The sequence below is a fragment of the Plectropomus leopardus genome, chromosome 19 (genome assembly GCF_026936395.1).
Source record: "Plectropomus leopardus strain MGB_pleo_1.0 chromosome 19, ASM2693639v1, whole genome shotgun sequence".
In the NCBI taxonomy this organism is placed as follows: Eukaryota; Metazoa; Chordata; class Actinopteri; order Perciformes; family Serranidae; genus Plectropomus; species Plectropomus leopardus.
In genome coordinates, this window is record NC_142194.1 from 24,929,142 (window position 1) to 24,944,055 (window position 14,914).

The 14,914-nt window shown below is 39.7% G+C and overlaps 1 protein-coding gene across 1 annotated transcript; it reads left to right on the forward strand.

The window, feature by feature from the left end:
* The first annotated feature begins 1,582 nt into the window (after positions 1-1,582).
* LOC121958574 (urotensin-2 receptor) lies at positions 1,583-3,057 on the forward strand. The gene has a single exon (XM_042507588.2). The coding sequence runs from the start codon at positions 1,759-1,761 to the stop codon at positions 2,830-2,832; it is 1,074 nt and encodes a 357-aa protein (XP_042363522.1). The 5' UTR covers positions 1,583-1,758; the 3' UTR covers positions 2,833-3,057.
* Positions 3,058-14,914: the final 11,857 nt, after the last annotated feature.

The following is a 14,914-nucleotide window of genomic DNA, read 5'->3' on the forward strand; positions in this document are numbered from 1 at the left end:
CCTCATCACCTCTCACACATCAGAGTGAGACACACAGACACACAGACTTCTTTTTGTAGTTCTAATGAATTTTTTGGTGGGTTTGTGTGTTTTCCTGGTCATTTTGTGTCTCCTTGTGGTTGTTTTGTGTCTTTTTAAGACAATTCTGTGTCTTTTTTAAACCATTTTGTGGTCATTTTCTGTCTCCTTGTGGTTGCATTGTGTCTTTGTACAGTAATTCTGTAGCTTTTTCTTATCATTTTGTGGTCATTTTGTATCTACTTTTTTTAGTTTGGGGTCTTTTTGAGTAATTTTGTGTCTTTTTTATCATTTTGTGTCTCTTTGTGATTGTGTCTCTTTAAGGTAATTTTGTATATTGTTTGTCATTTTATGTCTTTTGCTGGTTATTTTCATTGTCTTCCTGTCAAGTAAATGCTAATTTGACATTTTGCTAATAAAGGCCAGGGGGGGCATGACACTTTGGGCCCCTGGGCCTGTGGCTGGCAGGCCTGTTTACTCATCCATCCATGAGTGATACTTATTCCGAAAAAAATGAATGTGGCAATAAAAAATTAATCTATTGGCAAAGAATCTGATTTCATTTATTATTCAAAAGTGTTGTCCTTGGAAATAAAAAGAAGGAGCCTTAATTGACTTTCTGAAGTGAAGTTGCAGCATTAAGAGATATTCCTACATCTCTAAAGAGTGGTGGATCTTCCTATAATCCTTTAATGTTCCACTCGACTGTTTGATAGAGCACTTTTTGAGTCACTATAGTAATGAAATATGGGTTGAACTTAATTCAACCTGACTGAGCCATCTCTACCATTTGGTTTAAGTATGTTACGCTAAATATTTATGGTATTAATATTAGTATTAATACCATGCATTTATTCTCTCTATATATTAGTATACTAACAAATTACAAGCATCATAATAGTACAAGGTTTTTCATTTTGAGGGGGGTGAGGGGGACTGGGCAAGCTTGCCCAGGGAACCAAAATTGCTATGTCAGCTTTTGTAAAAAGACAAGAAAAAAGTTAGATTTTATTCTTACCAAGGTCTGTAATTATCCCCTGACATTTCGAGCTATCTCTGCTTCAAATGATAACAATCTTAATAATTTAGTTGAACTTCCTGCTGAACAATCAACCGACCTGAGCTGCAGGCTGGCCCATGTGCACAAGAAAGGGCATTAATTGGATCTGTGGGAACAGAAAGGGGAGTCCTAAGTGTGTGATCTCTCATGTGGTCAGTGCAAGAGGAAAAGATTAATTATCTGTGCTGCTTAGACTCGTCGTTATCGGTCTCATTTGCAGCGAGAAATGGCACATCGGAGATTAACTAGGAGATATAAAAGTGATTTTGAAATCATTGCTCCAGCAAGTCTGTGCGTAAAAGTGACTCTTTGTGGATTTTCTTTGGATTGTCTTGTTGTTTCTGTGGCATCAGGTGCACACTGCAAACTTTTTTTTTCAGAATCACATCTCTCAGTGTTTAAGGAGCATGCTCTCCTTTCTCGCGCAAACTCTTCCATTTAAAGCTGAACCATATTCACAGTCATGGCACGGGTTGAATATCTAATACATTTTTGATATAACATCCTCGGTGTGAGTATAGCAGTGGTGACGTCAGGAGCAAAAGAGCAGCAGGCGGTGAGCGGAGAGGCGGAAACGCAAGACGCAACCTGTGCCGGTGCGCATCTTTCCAAACTTCTCCGGAGAGAAGTCCGAGAGCACGAAGCCAAAACATCCGGAGAGTAGATCACCGGAGCGCGCGATGTATAACAAGTCTGGGGATTTAAACGCGCCGCGGGTCGGCGGCTCCGGGACTGACCACGAACTCGTTATCACGTCCACTTTCGGGACGCTTCTCTCCTTCGTCTACATCATCGGAGTGTCGGGGAATGTGTACACGCTAGTGGTGATGTGCCACTCGATCCGCTTCGCCACCTCCATGTACATCTCCATCATAAACCTGGCCGTGGCGGACCTGCTCTACCTCTCTACCATCCCCTTCGTTGTGTCCACCTACTTCCTAAAGGACTGGTACTTCGGGGATGTGGGCTGCCGCATCCTGCTCAGCCTGGACCTCCTCACCATGCACGCCAGCATCTTTACGCTCACCGTCATGTGCACGGAGCGCTACCTGGCCGTCACCAAGCCACTGGACACGGTGAGACGCTCCAAGAGTTACCGTAAAGCTCTAGCGTGGGGGGTCTGGCTGCTCTCTCTGGTCCTCACTGTGCCCATGATGATAATGGTCGCCCAGACTACCAAGAAGACGCCGGATGGAGGTGTGAAGCGGATGTGCGCACCCACCTGGGCGCCCGTGGCTTATAAAGTCTATGTGACGGTCCTGTTTGGCACCAGCATCATGGCACCGGGGCTCATCATCGGCTACCTGTACGTCAAGTTGGCGCGCACTTATTTGGAGTCGGAGCGCAACACTGTGATCAGCAGAGGCGCCAAGCGGTCACCGAAGCAGAAAGTGCTCATCATGATTTTCACCATCGTGCTGGTGTTCTGGGCGTGCTTCCTTCCCTTCTGGATCTGGCAGCTGTTGCCTCTGTACCACACCAAGCCGCTGAGCCTGGCCTCGCAGACGCACACCTGCATCAACTACCTGGTGGCGAGCCTCACATACAGCAACAGCTGCATTAACCCTTTCCTGTACACGCTGCTCACCAAGAACTACAGGGAGTACCTGAAGAACAGGCACAGGAGCTTCTACAGGTACACGTCCTCGTTCAAGCAGCGGCCGCCTAGCCTCTACTCGTGGGGGAAGTCCGCGTCCTCCGGCAATCAATTTGAGTTCAACTCCGAGACGCTGGTCATGGGGACGTTCAAGTGACTTGTCAATCACCTTGAGGAAAAGAGGAAGATTTTGGAACAGCACTAGGTGGGTGATAACCTCTACCTGCGTAAAAGCCGAGCACTGGTGACCAAAGGCAAACACTTTCTCATGATATAATGATTCAAGCAGCACTACGCTAGAGTCATAATAAAATCCTCTCTAGCCAGAGAGAAAATAAACTGTTGTTCCATCCATGCTGCTGTTTTTGCCATAAAGCCCCACCGAGCCCCATTAGCACTGTGACGCTTCTCTCTGCTGCGCTTCTTCACCTCCTCACCATCTGAGGAGGAGCTGATTCCTCGGTGCTGTGTTCAGTACAAGGACTCCGTTTTAATTATAGAAGCTAAAACGTGCCAATACAACAGTTCTTATATATATATATGCATAAATGCATGTTAACTCCTTGAAACCTGTGCGAATTGGCTTGATTTCTTTCAGAAACATTAAGAGGGCAATTAGCTAGAAAAGAGGAAATGACCCAAAATATGGCAAGAAAATATTTTTTTTTAAAAAGTACCACAAAATTACCTGAAAATTAGTTTTTAAAAAAGATGTAGCTGAAGAGAAAGAAGGAAGAAAAAGAAAGACAGAAAGAAAGAAGGAAAGAAAGAAAGATAGAAAGAAAAAACAAAATAAACAAAAAAACTGAAAAATAAAGTTAATGAAACAAAACATGCAAGGCAAAAAGCCTAGAAAAATGCTTAAAAAATAAACAATTCCATAGCATAATTTAAAATGTGCAAATATTATAATAAGCCATAAATATAATTTTACCCCGCTTTTTTCTTCTTCTTTTTTTCCTAGACATCTTCGCTTGCTGTTTTCTTTTTTTCTAGACATTTTTCCCATATGTTTTCTTTTTTTTAAATAATCTGCTAAATTTAATTTTCATTTCATCCATTATATTTAGAAAGACAACACATATTATTCATCATTTCTGTAAATGTGTCAGTGTTGGCCATCTGGCTCATTTTTAATTGTAGTCCTTTGACATACTATTTTCTTGCATTTTGTGGAGCATTTCTTGCTAGGTTGCTCATTTTCCTTTTTCCCATGTTTTCGAAAGAAATTGCACCAATTTGCTCTGGGTTCAAAGCTTTAAAGGCGTCTGAAAGCAGCACAAGAAAAGAGATGTCACGCCAGGTTTCAAAGGGTTAATGCAGCATGCTGATTCAGTTTCGATATTGTTTGCAAAGACAGACATTTAATTTGCTGTGCGAACATGAGCATGGCCGGACTCTTGGGGAGGGGGGGCTTGGGGCAAAAAGGTGCAGTTGGGCCCCTAGTCATCCTCCACCTCCTGTCAAAAAATGGAGAGCAATTTAGACTTAATTGAGAAATGTCCGTTGTGTATCAGTGACTAAAGCACAGTTCAGACATATGATTCCCAGTAAGACAAAACCACCTTCAAACATTGCAGAGAAAAGTCACAGTGGTGTGATGTGGTCAGTTTCAGCTCAACTCCAGTTGATGATGTCACCTGCAGCTCAGCTGGTCAAATTGCAAGCGGCTGGTTTTAGAACATACGGCACGTAACCTGTTTCAACAGCCAATCAGCTTGCAGTAAAGTCAGCAGGTAAAGTCAGTTATCTGTCCACAGACGGCGACTTACTGCTGCAATTTCTGACAACAACCTTCCATCCCTGTCGAGTCTGAGTCCGCCTCATTTACATCCCAGCAGCTGTAGGCACGACTCATAGTCTTTGTCCTCATGGTGTGTCAGTGTCACACCGTGGGTCGCCGCTGCTGCTCACTTCATGTGCTGCATGTCACACACACACACACACACACACACACACATTCACCAATTTATCAGTGCTGGTTATTGAAATTACTGTGGCTTATTTACTATAAATAGGATCCATCCAAAGTTCAGGTCATTTTGTTTGTGTTTTCTCTGTTTCATCATCAGCCTACTACAAATGCAGCTGTAGCATGTATCACTTACCTCACTCATATTTTAGGAAGTTACAAATGATATTCAGCTAGGCAACAAATAAACCTAAAAAGTGGGAAATCAGAACAGAAGCATATAGAGAGGTTGCTATGGAGATGATAAACCATCTCGTCTAGTTGCATTGGTGTGAACTTGCGGGGTTTTAAAACTTTGCAGACATGTTGCAAGTAGTTGTCACTTTGAATCCGTCTCATCGCAAATCTTTCATCTAACCTGGGCTTAATGGAGACAATCATTTTTTAAAACTGGTCCAGAATTGAGAAAGACAGGCTGCAATGTAACCACTTGAAGCATTTGTGCACCCTCAATTTACATCGACTAAAAGTGCTTGTTTTTTGCCACTGACATGCTCACTATATTAAGTGTCTGACAATATTATAGAAAGGATCCCCGCTGAGACAGACCTTAAGGTTAAAGAGTAAGATCTTTTTTTTATTTAACCAAAAACAGCCTAAAAGCGCCATTGCCAAACCTACAAGACTTTGTTGAAATAAACAGTAGGTAACTAGTGTCTAGAGGTCAGAAAATGTTTCATCTAAATCTGCTTTCACACCGTTTTGCAGTGACTCACCAGAAGAAGAAAACATCCCCCCGGGTTTGGTAGGCATGTTTTCTATAAAACCTTTGACAATCTATTTTCTTAGTTTTTGGCGATTATTTCTTCTTTTTTTTCTAAGAATTTTGTCATCTTTTATAGAAACCTGAAACAATATTATTGGGTATTATTGGTAATTGTGTTTTTGTTTTCTTATTTTTTTTAAATTAAAAACATGGTCTGGAAGTCATATTTTCATTTTTTTCTTACATTTATTTAAAAGCATGTTATGTTTAGTAAAAACGTCAAAATGACCCCATTTATCACAGCCAGACACTGTAAAAACAGAAATTATCATTCTAATTTTCAAATTTTAGACAGTCCCTGAACGAGTTTTAATGTTATATATTTGGAAATCCCCTGGCAAGTGGGGCAAGAAAAAAAAAATTGGGTGGTCCTTGAAAAGTCACGGAAAAGTTTTTAAATTTCGTTCATGATAATGCGTGGGAACCCTGAAAACTAGTTCAGGGGCCCCTCAGGGTCTGGGGCCTGTGGGCAGTTGACTGCTCAGCCTGGTTGGTTATTTTTCATCACATCACTAATTAAAGCTCAAAACAATCTATTTCCGTAGCAGTTACATTCTGGGTATTTTGTCTTTGTGACTATATTTAGCTCAGAGAAACTGATTTGAGCCCACATCTGGATTGCAAAGGTGTTCTTTGGCAGGCAACGAAAAAAAACCTCCACCTGCATGGCCAATCATTTTCACTCAATTTGCACGCATCATCCCACAGAGGCAAACACACTTCCACTCCTGTGGCAAACTCAGTGCCAAAAACTCCTACTGCTAAGAAGGAGCGCTTCCAATGAGGCTTTGTATGCTCTGTTCACTAATCTGAACTGTGGCCTACTTACCTCATTGAGAATGATGACACCTCTGCAGCATTTACTTTCTCATAAAAAGTGTTGTATTCAAATTTTTTAATTCAATAACTGATCACCTAATTTGCTCAACATCCAAGGCAACTTAGATTTCTCTTCCAGTCTGTAGTGCTAATTATCAGTCTATATTGTTTTAGTGTGAGTGTTGAGACATCAGCCGTAGAGATGTCCACCTTCTTTCCGATATAATGGAATTAACCAGAAATCATAACCTGGGCATACCTGGTGGCTCAGTGGATAGAGTGGGCTCCCTATGCACAAAGGCTGTTTCCTCACCACAGCAGCTGCAGGTTCAATTCCAGCCTCAGCCCTCTGCTGCAGGTCACTGTAATATTGTAGCCCCTCAGCCATGAGTAGATGCACACTTCCTACTGCGCGTTAATACGGTTGGTGAGAGTAGTTCAGTACAAAGAAAATAGTTCCCACATGAAACTACTCACAGACAGTTATGTGAACTATCTTGAGGTACCAGGTCATGATTTCTGGAAAGAGACATTGTTGTTTAATTTTCCTTTTTTTTTCGCTTTTTTTTGGATCCTTTGGCGGTGCAAACAAAGTTCAATTTAGTTCCATTTTATTTGAGAGAAGGCAGACACTCTCCAACACTCTGCAACTCACACCAAGACAATCCAGGTTAAATAGCAATTCAGGAAAGAGAAAATTTTTTTTCTTTTTTATTTTTGGGGTGAACTGTTCTTTTAATAAAGTATAGCGAGATGAAGGTGACGGCCCCTTCTGTTCAGGATGTTCCTTTAGGCAGGTGTCTTAATAAGCAAGGCATAAATGTGCCTCATGTTTTATGGAGAGTTCATAACTCTTTAATTAAGATGGCTTGTAGTGCTGAATGGAAGCTCTTTTCCTTTAATCTGACTTATTAAAGTCTTATCAGCGCGCACAACCATCTGCTGTAACGTTACTCTGTCCCCTTTTAGATTCAGGAGACAGGGACTGGAAAACAAACCGTGTGTGCAGCTGCATGGATGGTAATATTATGCATGTCTGGACACAGCTGCTGTGTTCCACAAACACACTCTCTGACAGAAAAAAAAACATCCGTGGCATCACATTTCTTATGATTATGAATACGATCTGAATGATATCCAGAACCGTGACATTTTCAAACTAATGCCCCAGGTGGGATTGCAACACTTTGGTACACTTTGACTTTTTCTGTGCGTTTGCATGTCAAATGTCACAAACTCATGCATAAATTCATTGCAGCCATTCGCCTCTGTGCTTCCCAAACATTGTCACAGCATAGATGTGGAAATGGCCTCAGCTTTTCTTTCTTTTTTCTCACTTTTCCCCACACAGTCTGACACCTCTCTGCAGCATTTCCTCAATGCAAATTTTTGGATGCGATCTTGTCTCTGTGGGACTTATCAGCTTATGGCTGCATACGTTCAAGATTCATGAGAAATCTTGGAGGGATTTGTTGATTTCTCCCCTGAGCCTGTGAAATGTGTTCACCCATGAGCTGGAGTGAAGCACTTTTAGCTTTGCTTCAATGTACGCTGTAATCCCCAGAGAGAGGAATTAGACAGTGCAGTACACAGGTAATATTTTTCACCATAGGTGAGTCTGTACATTCAGTCCAAACTTCAAACTGAGAAACATCTACTTGACTGTATTTGAACATATTATTTGCCTAAATCTTAATAAGAAATTAATAAAACATTACAAGGAAATTTCTGGAAAATAGAAAAAAAAGAAAAAATTTAAGAAAAAAAACAAACTTACACAAAACACAAGAAAATAAAATCAAGAATGTTCCAAAAATGTATTTCTTATTAAAATTGCTTTCTTTTTCCCCCTTTCCTTTATTTGTGTAATGTTATTTTAAATTTACAAATAATTGAAAATGTAGTTTTCTGGAATATCTTCCCTCACTGTGTTATTTCCGTTTCACCGCTATCTTTTTTTTTAGTTTGCAGGATATTTCTTGCGAAGTTTCTCATTATATTTTTCCTGTGCTTTTGAAAGAAATCAAACCAATTTTCTTCTAAATGCAGCCCAAAAGCGCTAAATGCAGCAATAGAAAATTGATGATGGCTCAGGTGTTAAAGGATTAACCAATCAGAAAACAGACGTATTCTCTGCACATGCGCACATGCTGGCACAGATGGTTAGGATTAGGACTCACATGGTAAAGTGTAGAAAAAAAACGCATCACATTCAGACAGAAGAAAACTCCTGACTCCTGCATGAAAGTCCAGAGTTTGGACTCTCCCATGCCCCTTATCTGAGTCAACTGAGAACTTTCTGGGAGTAAGCTGTACAACCAGGGAAACTATAAACATTGACCTCCTATAAAATCTGCTTCTACATCTTTTATTTTAGATTATAAAACATTTCATAACATTCATTGAGTTTCAAGTCATTCTGCAACAAATGCAAGGCTGAGGGTGCAGAAAACCCAAAAGTCATTGTCCCAATTTCTATCTGAGTGTCTGGGACAGATAGTGCAATGATTATATCTGCTACTTTTCTATATGATAAAAACACTTAGGTAGTGTAGGAGCACACCAAGAATTGCCTTATATATAAAGATGTAGCAATATAAGAGCCCAGGTTGCCACAGCAGACCATCAACAAACACATCTCACAATGTAGAATCATAACTTCAGAATTTATAATGAATGTATGTGTGTGTGCATCTTTTTATTGATGGCTTTTCATTCGGTGAATTTCAACTGTCTAATAAGGTTCTACAGACAATAGTGCGGATTTTATGCAGCAGTGAAGACATGTGCCTTTTCTCTGCCTGCAGTGGTGGAGGACCTGATGGTTTTACATGGTGTCACAATCAGTGTCTTGATGACCTTTTGGTCTGATTCTGGGTAAAAGACTCATTTAAGTCACCTATAATTGTTAGTCTGGCTTTGTTTTCCCTCGTGGGTTTGTTATGAAGAAGATTGTGTTTTCTTTTGTTTTGGGGGTTTCTGTTTGCAGTGTTCTTCCCCTCCTGTGTTTCTGTGCTGCTTTTATCTTTTTTCCCAGCTGCATGCCTGCTCTGCATCAGCCTCATTAGTCTGTCTCTGCTCAAATCAGCTTCCTGCCTGCTCTTCTGCCTCATCACTTTATTCATCTTACCTGAGCTTGTCCACCCTCTTTCTCTACCTGAACTTCATCTGCTCATTAGACTCATTTGTATTCGAGTCCCGGGGGTTGTATGATGAAGCGAGTTCAACAGAGCCGAGCTCTCTTTGGCTGAGCGGGCTCAACAAACCCTAAACCTGCACTAAGAGATAACAGGAACCAAGGAGGAGGTTATCGACTGTGTCTGTTAACTTCCTGCTTCAGGCTCTGAGAGCGTTAACATAAAACAAGTCAAATGACACTTAAAAAAGATTAATTGCATGCCGCCTACAACACTGATGCTTTGATGACAACAACCCGAGGAAAGATGGCAGAAAATTACTAATTTTTTGAATTCACAAGTTAACACTTGAAAGAATCTGTTTGATTTCTTAAAAAAAAAAAAACATGAGAAGAAGGAAGTGAGCAGGGAAAGAAAGAATGACCCCAAAAATTAGCAAAAATAATTGTAAAATGTGTAACAGACAAGGCAAATAAGACTCAGAACTAGACAAGGAAATGGTGTTTTAAAAAAATTAAAATAATTTGTTGTGAGCATCACTGTTTGGACCATTATTAAAATGGAACAATATTCTTGCTCAGATTTTTAGTATCACTGATGTACTGTAGGTTTCTGTGTATTTTCAAAAAAAAGTGATGCGATGCATACATTAAGCATTAATGTTATTGCAGGGCTTTGTTCGGTGGCATTTCTGTAACATTAAGTTGGATAAAATGCATTTATAACATGTTTGCTCAGCTGAGAATCTGTATCCCTTATATACTGAATGAATGAATGAATTTATTCATCTTTATTACACGTAAATATACCAACAATTTCTCAATAAACAAATACTTAAGTCTGTTAAACTTAAATATCACATTTGAAAAGGAGTACAAGGTACACACTTATTTATTCCTACCCCTATACACATTCTATATAAATGACTTCCCAAATTTTATATACAACCTGCTACTGACACTGATTATAGATGCTGCTCAAAGAAGCAGTGAAAGGTGTTTTTTAGCCAATTTCAAGCCAAAACTCAGAACACGAACTGGTCCTGACAGCACAAGTTACCATGGCGATTGAGCTAAGTTAAAAGAGAGCCACCTTCGTAGGATGGAAACGCCCGACTTTAGACTCAACACACTAATCTCACTTCGTGATACACCCCTCAGATGCTGTTGACCAATCAGATCATATCACATATGATTAACACACCCAATTCCCATTTCTACATCTTAATGTTTTAATCAAAAAGACATCTTTTTAATCTTTCTAAGCTTTGGCAGCTTTCACTTTTCTGCATTTTGTCAAAGGTTTCTAGTCTCCTGACCCAAGCTGAGATAACTGAGGTTGATATCCATTAAGTGCTGTCATTTCTTAGACTTGATAAAGCTCCCCAGAGCCACAGAAGACATAATATATTTGTTTTTAACGGCTGAGTAAAATCAGTAATTAGTCACAAGTGAATGAGAACCTGCCGCTGAAAACAGCTTGTGGTTTGGAAGGACAGAGATGCGTCGAAATGGATAAAAATCCTTTTTTTTTTGGATTGAATATTTCCTTTGGAGACATTCCAAATGAAAACACTATTAAGTTGCAGGATGTGACCTTTTAAATGACAGAACATGCCGGCGCGTGTCACCTCCTCCGGTGTTGTTGAAATCCAACCCGAGGAGTCTGTCACATCACCGTTATTGGACAGAAACTTGTGACTTCTCTTAATAGATAATTGCTGCTTTGACATTCTAGTTTTAGCACTAATCAAGCACTGCTCTGTGCTTGACCTCCATAGAAAACTGCGTAGATGTTTGTGACTTGAATTCAAATCAGCTGGGAGTTTTTGCTCATAAGAAATGATAACATTTGGGCTTTCGTGGAAGGATTTCTCAACAAGAATCTTAAAAGTATCGTTACAGTCACAAATTCAACAAAGTCTACTGAGATACTGCATTTCTGTATGATAGGGTGCCATTACACTGCTATAATGTACAGTTCAGCTCTCATATCATTTCAACACAGTCTCACTGAAATTCATGAAATGGACACAACTCCTTATTAAAGCAGCACATAATGTTGGGCACAAAATATGTCAAAATGATCAAGCCGGCGACCAACATATTAGGCCTACACATTGATATTTGGTTGAATTTAGGTTGTGACATCAGATGAACAAAATTCAATGTCACTGGGGATTTTTGGGCCAGCCTCATGTGGCCTTTTGAGGAACTGCAGTTCTTGGCACTTCCGTATTAGCTTCATTTTTTTTTAGCCTTGGAGGTTGCTACTTGGTTGAAGTTTTTTGACCCTGAACCTGAACCACAAAAGTTGCTTCAATCAAGAAATTAGTCATTTGAACAAGTTGGAAGAAAATCTATATTTTCCCAAATTTGTAGGAGTAACCAATTGAAATAAAGGATGTCTCTTATCTAGTGGGTATGATATGGATATACTATTGATGTCCAATTGGTCATATCAGGGGCCATTTACACAGGAACGGGTCTTGCATGAAATGTTAAACTTCTGTTGCGGTTTGATCTTTTGTTCACACAACAACGGTGTTTTGGGGGGCCTGAAAACGCAAACTTTTTAAATCAGATTCCAGAGTGTATTTTTTTAAAAAAAGAAAACCTTTATTGCCCTGTAAACTGGCAATGCGCAGATCCTGTGAGAATGGTCAGGACTGCACTTTGCGCTGTGCGTGGTTTTCTATGGTGTGTCATTACTAAGTTACAGGGCCGGCTAGAGGCCTGGCATGCACATTATAGTGTTTTTGGTTGTTTTTGCTGATCTGTTTACACAAAGATTGTTCTCACAGTGTTAAAATATGAATGTGGATTTATTTTATGGTTTATTTCTATTTCAGCCACTCAATAAAGCCAATCTTAAGTAGAAGAGTTTAAAAGATCTCATGCTCTTCCTCTATCCACAAACAACACCATGTTTTGTGCGTTGCCATGCCATGTGACTGTGTTGCAGTTATTATTATTATTATTATTATTATTATTATTATTATTATTATTATTATTATTATTATTATTATTATGGTTTAATGGCGGTTGGCATCCATGAAGTCATATTACCACCACCTGGTGATGGACATCATATGATCTATAAAAGTGAAAAAGTGTTTCCATTGCAAATTTGTGAAATTCGGCTTTTTCAAATAGCCTGAAATACCACTTTATGCGAGTGTAAAAATATAAATATCAGCTTTTTTGCGATAAACAGGAGTTTTTTAAATTGACGTGTTGGATTAGGTTCATTATGCATTCGCAATTTAAATTTGTGCAATTTAAAGGTTAATGGAAACCCACCTACTGTCATAGACTTTTGACGACCAAGCCTTAATGTAGTACGTACAGGGTACCAAGTTACATTGAATAACCAAAACTATGTCTTACATAATAAGAAGAACTGAGTACACTTTCTAAAACCTCAAATTTCCTCTGGTATTACCTACCCCAAATCCTTCACCCAAAGGGTCTCTGTAGATTGTAATGACTCCGGACATAAAAGATTGGTTGTAGATATATGAAATTGAGCCTCTGGCCAGCATGTAATTTGAACACATTTTGTGCCCACCACTTCTTTCTGCGTTGTTGAGAACTTGTGTCCACTTCACATATTTCTATGAGACTGGGCTGATCATTTTGCTTTTGAATGACATTTTGGGCATAACTTTCCAAGCTGTCTGAGTGGGACTAAATCACCATCCAGATGTGGTTTACAGCTGTGTGTGAACTGCTTCCACTGGCAGACATTTCCAAGAGTTTCATTAAATGGGGATTAGTCAAGTCAGCAGTCTGACTCCTCTCTTGGCCTGCCGGACGCTGGTATGTAATGGGGCCGGTTTGCACAAGCCAATGATAATAAAGGTGGTAATCAGACACAGTGCAATTAATGACACAGCTTGTGTCATGTTAGAAACCTTTGAGAATAAAACATGGTATCATGAGTCCTATTATTTGCTCAGATTACCTGAAGAATGCAATAATTGATGCTGTATCATAATTTATGGCAGCCACAGGCTTGGCAATGAGCAGGTTTTAAGAGTCTCAGCACACTGATGTTATTGTACATTAATTACACTGATCTTTCCAAACATATGCGTCATACATGGATCTGAAGTTATTGGACTGCAAAAAAAATTTTATTTATTTATTTAAATCAAAAGCAGGCAATGTAAAACCCCCTGTTTACTAAACCCCAAATAATTATCACCCAATCTTGGCACTGCAGTTTTGTCAAGTTTTTGATTTCTGCACATAGTGAATTGCTGTGAGCTGTGTCAGAGAAATTTTGTATTAAAAGAGTTTGGAGGGGGGTGTCTTTTTTTCATCCTTTCCAAAAACACAAGAAAAAGTGTCAAGTGTAAGCGTTAGTTTTTCTGATAACTACTCAGAGAAGCTTGAAATAGTGTTAGACCTTTCTTTCAGGGCCAAGCTGAAGAATATCAGCTTGCCACATTTTTTTAGGTTCAACATGATGTCATCCCCACTCGTCAAATTTTTGGCGTTTGGGCAGAAGTGTGACTGTAATGACACTGGGGGCAGCTTTTTGCGTTGTGTCTGGACTTGAGGGGGTTGGAGCTTTCGTTTAGGCGTAAAAACTAGGAAACCATCGTGGTTGGCTTGAAAAATAACTCACAGCTACACTGAAAGCATTTTTAGAGTCATTTTTGACATCAATCACTTGCTCAGAATAGATATGCATTACTTCATTTAAATAGAATAAGGTCCAAACACTGCTAAACTCACAATGGGCATTTTTTTTCAAGGACTGAGGAAGATCTTGTAAACATTACATCGGAAAAAATAAAGATTGCTCAGTGAGACTGACGGTGTGCAGACCTTTTCTTTCCCTATATGGGATTATGGCCTCATGCCATATGTCCACATGGGTGTGTTCACGCAAGTGGGCCCCAGATGAGATGCCCATTTTGGATCCATATGTACTTGGTACCCAGGTAACCCTAGCATAACCCATGTGGGACACACTTGAAACACACCCATGTGGGCAATTCGGATTGGGCGATTATAGAAACCGTGGACAACATACAGGGCCCATTTACAACCACACATACAAATGCCAGCTAACAAGGGGCAGGGCTCAGGAAATGGTCAACTGCTTTCCATCATTTAAAGAACTTAAAGGATCTTTCTTGGATTGATTTTAGCACTGAAGACTTTATGCTGTGGGGTAAACGCAATTTTCTCACCTTGTGTGAAAAGTTTACAGTCTTCTGTAACAGGAACAAAAATCATTAGCCAATCTTGACAGCATTAAAGGAGTGTTAAACGAATAAGGTAAAGATGTCCATTGCGGTTTGGACCATCAAAGAATTCTATAAACTGGTCGATCAATACGTCACAAGAGCTGTGCAACATGAGCGCGTGCTTCTTTACAGTGACCAGAGCGTTTACTTTGAAGATTGATGACTCCTTTGATGGGAAAACTGCCTAACAACTTCAGGTTTCAACGTATTATCGAGTAGATTAAACACTTTGAAGAAGATGCTGGAACACATGTGACAGCTGTAAATAACTCTGTTATCTAT

What these genes read in the sequence shown, in the direction of transcription:
- LOC121958574 (XM_042507588.2), top strand. Translation starts at nt 1,759, where the DNA reads ATGTATAACAAGTCTGGGGATTTAAACGCGCCGCGGGTCGGCGGCTCC.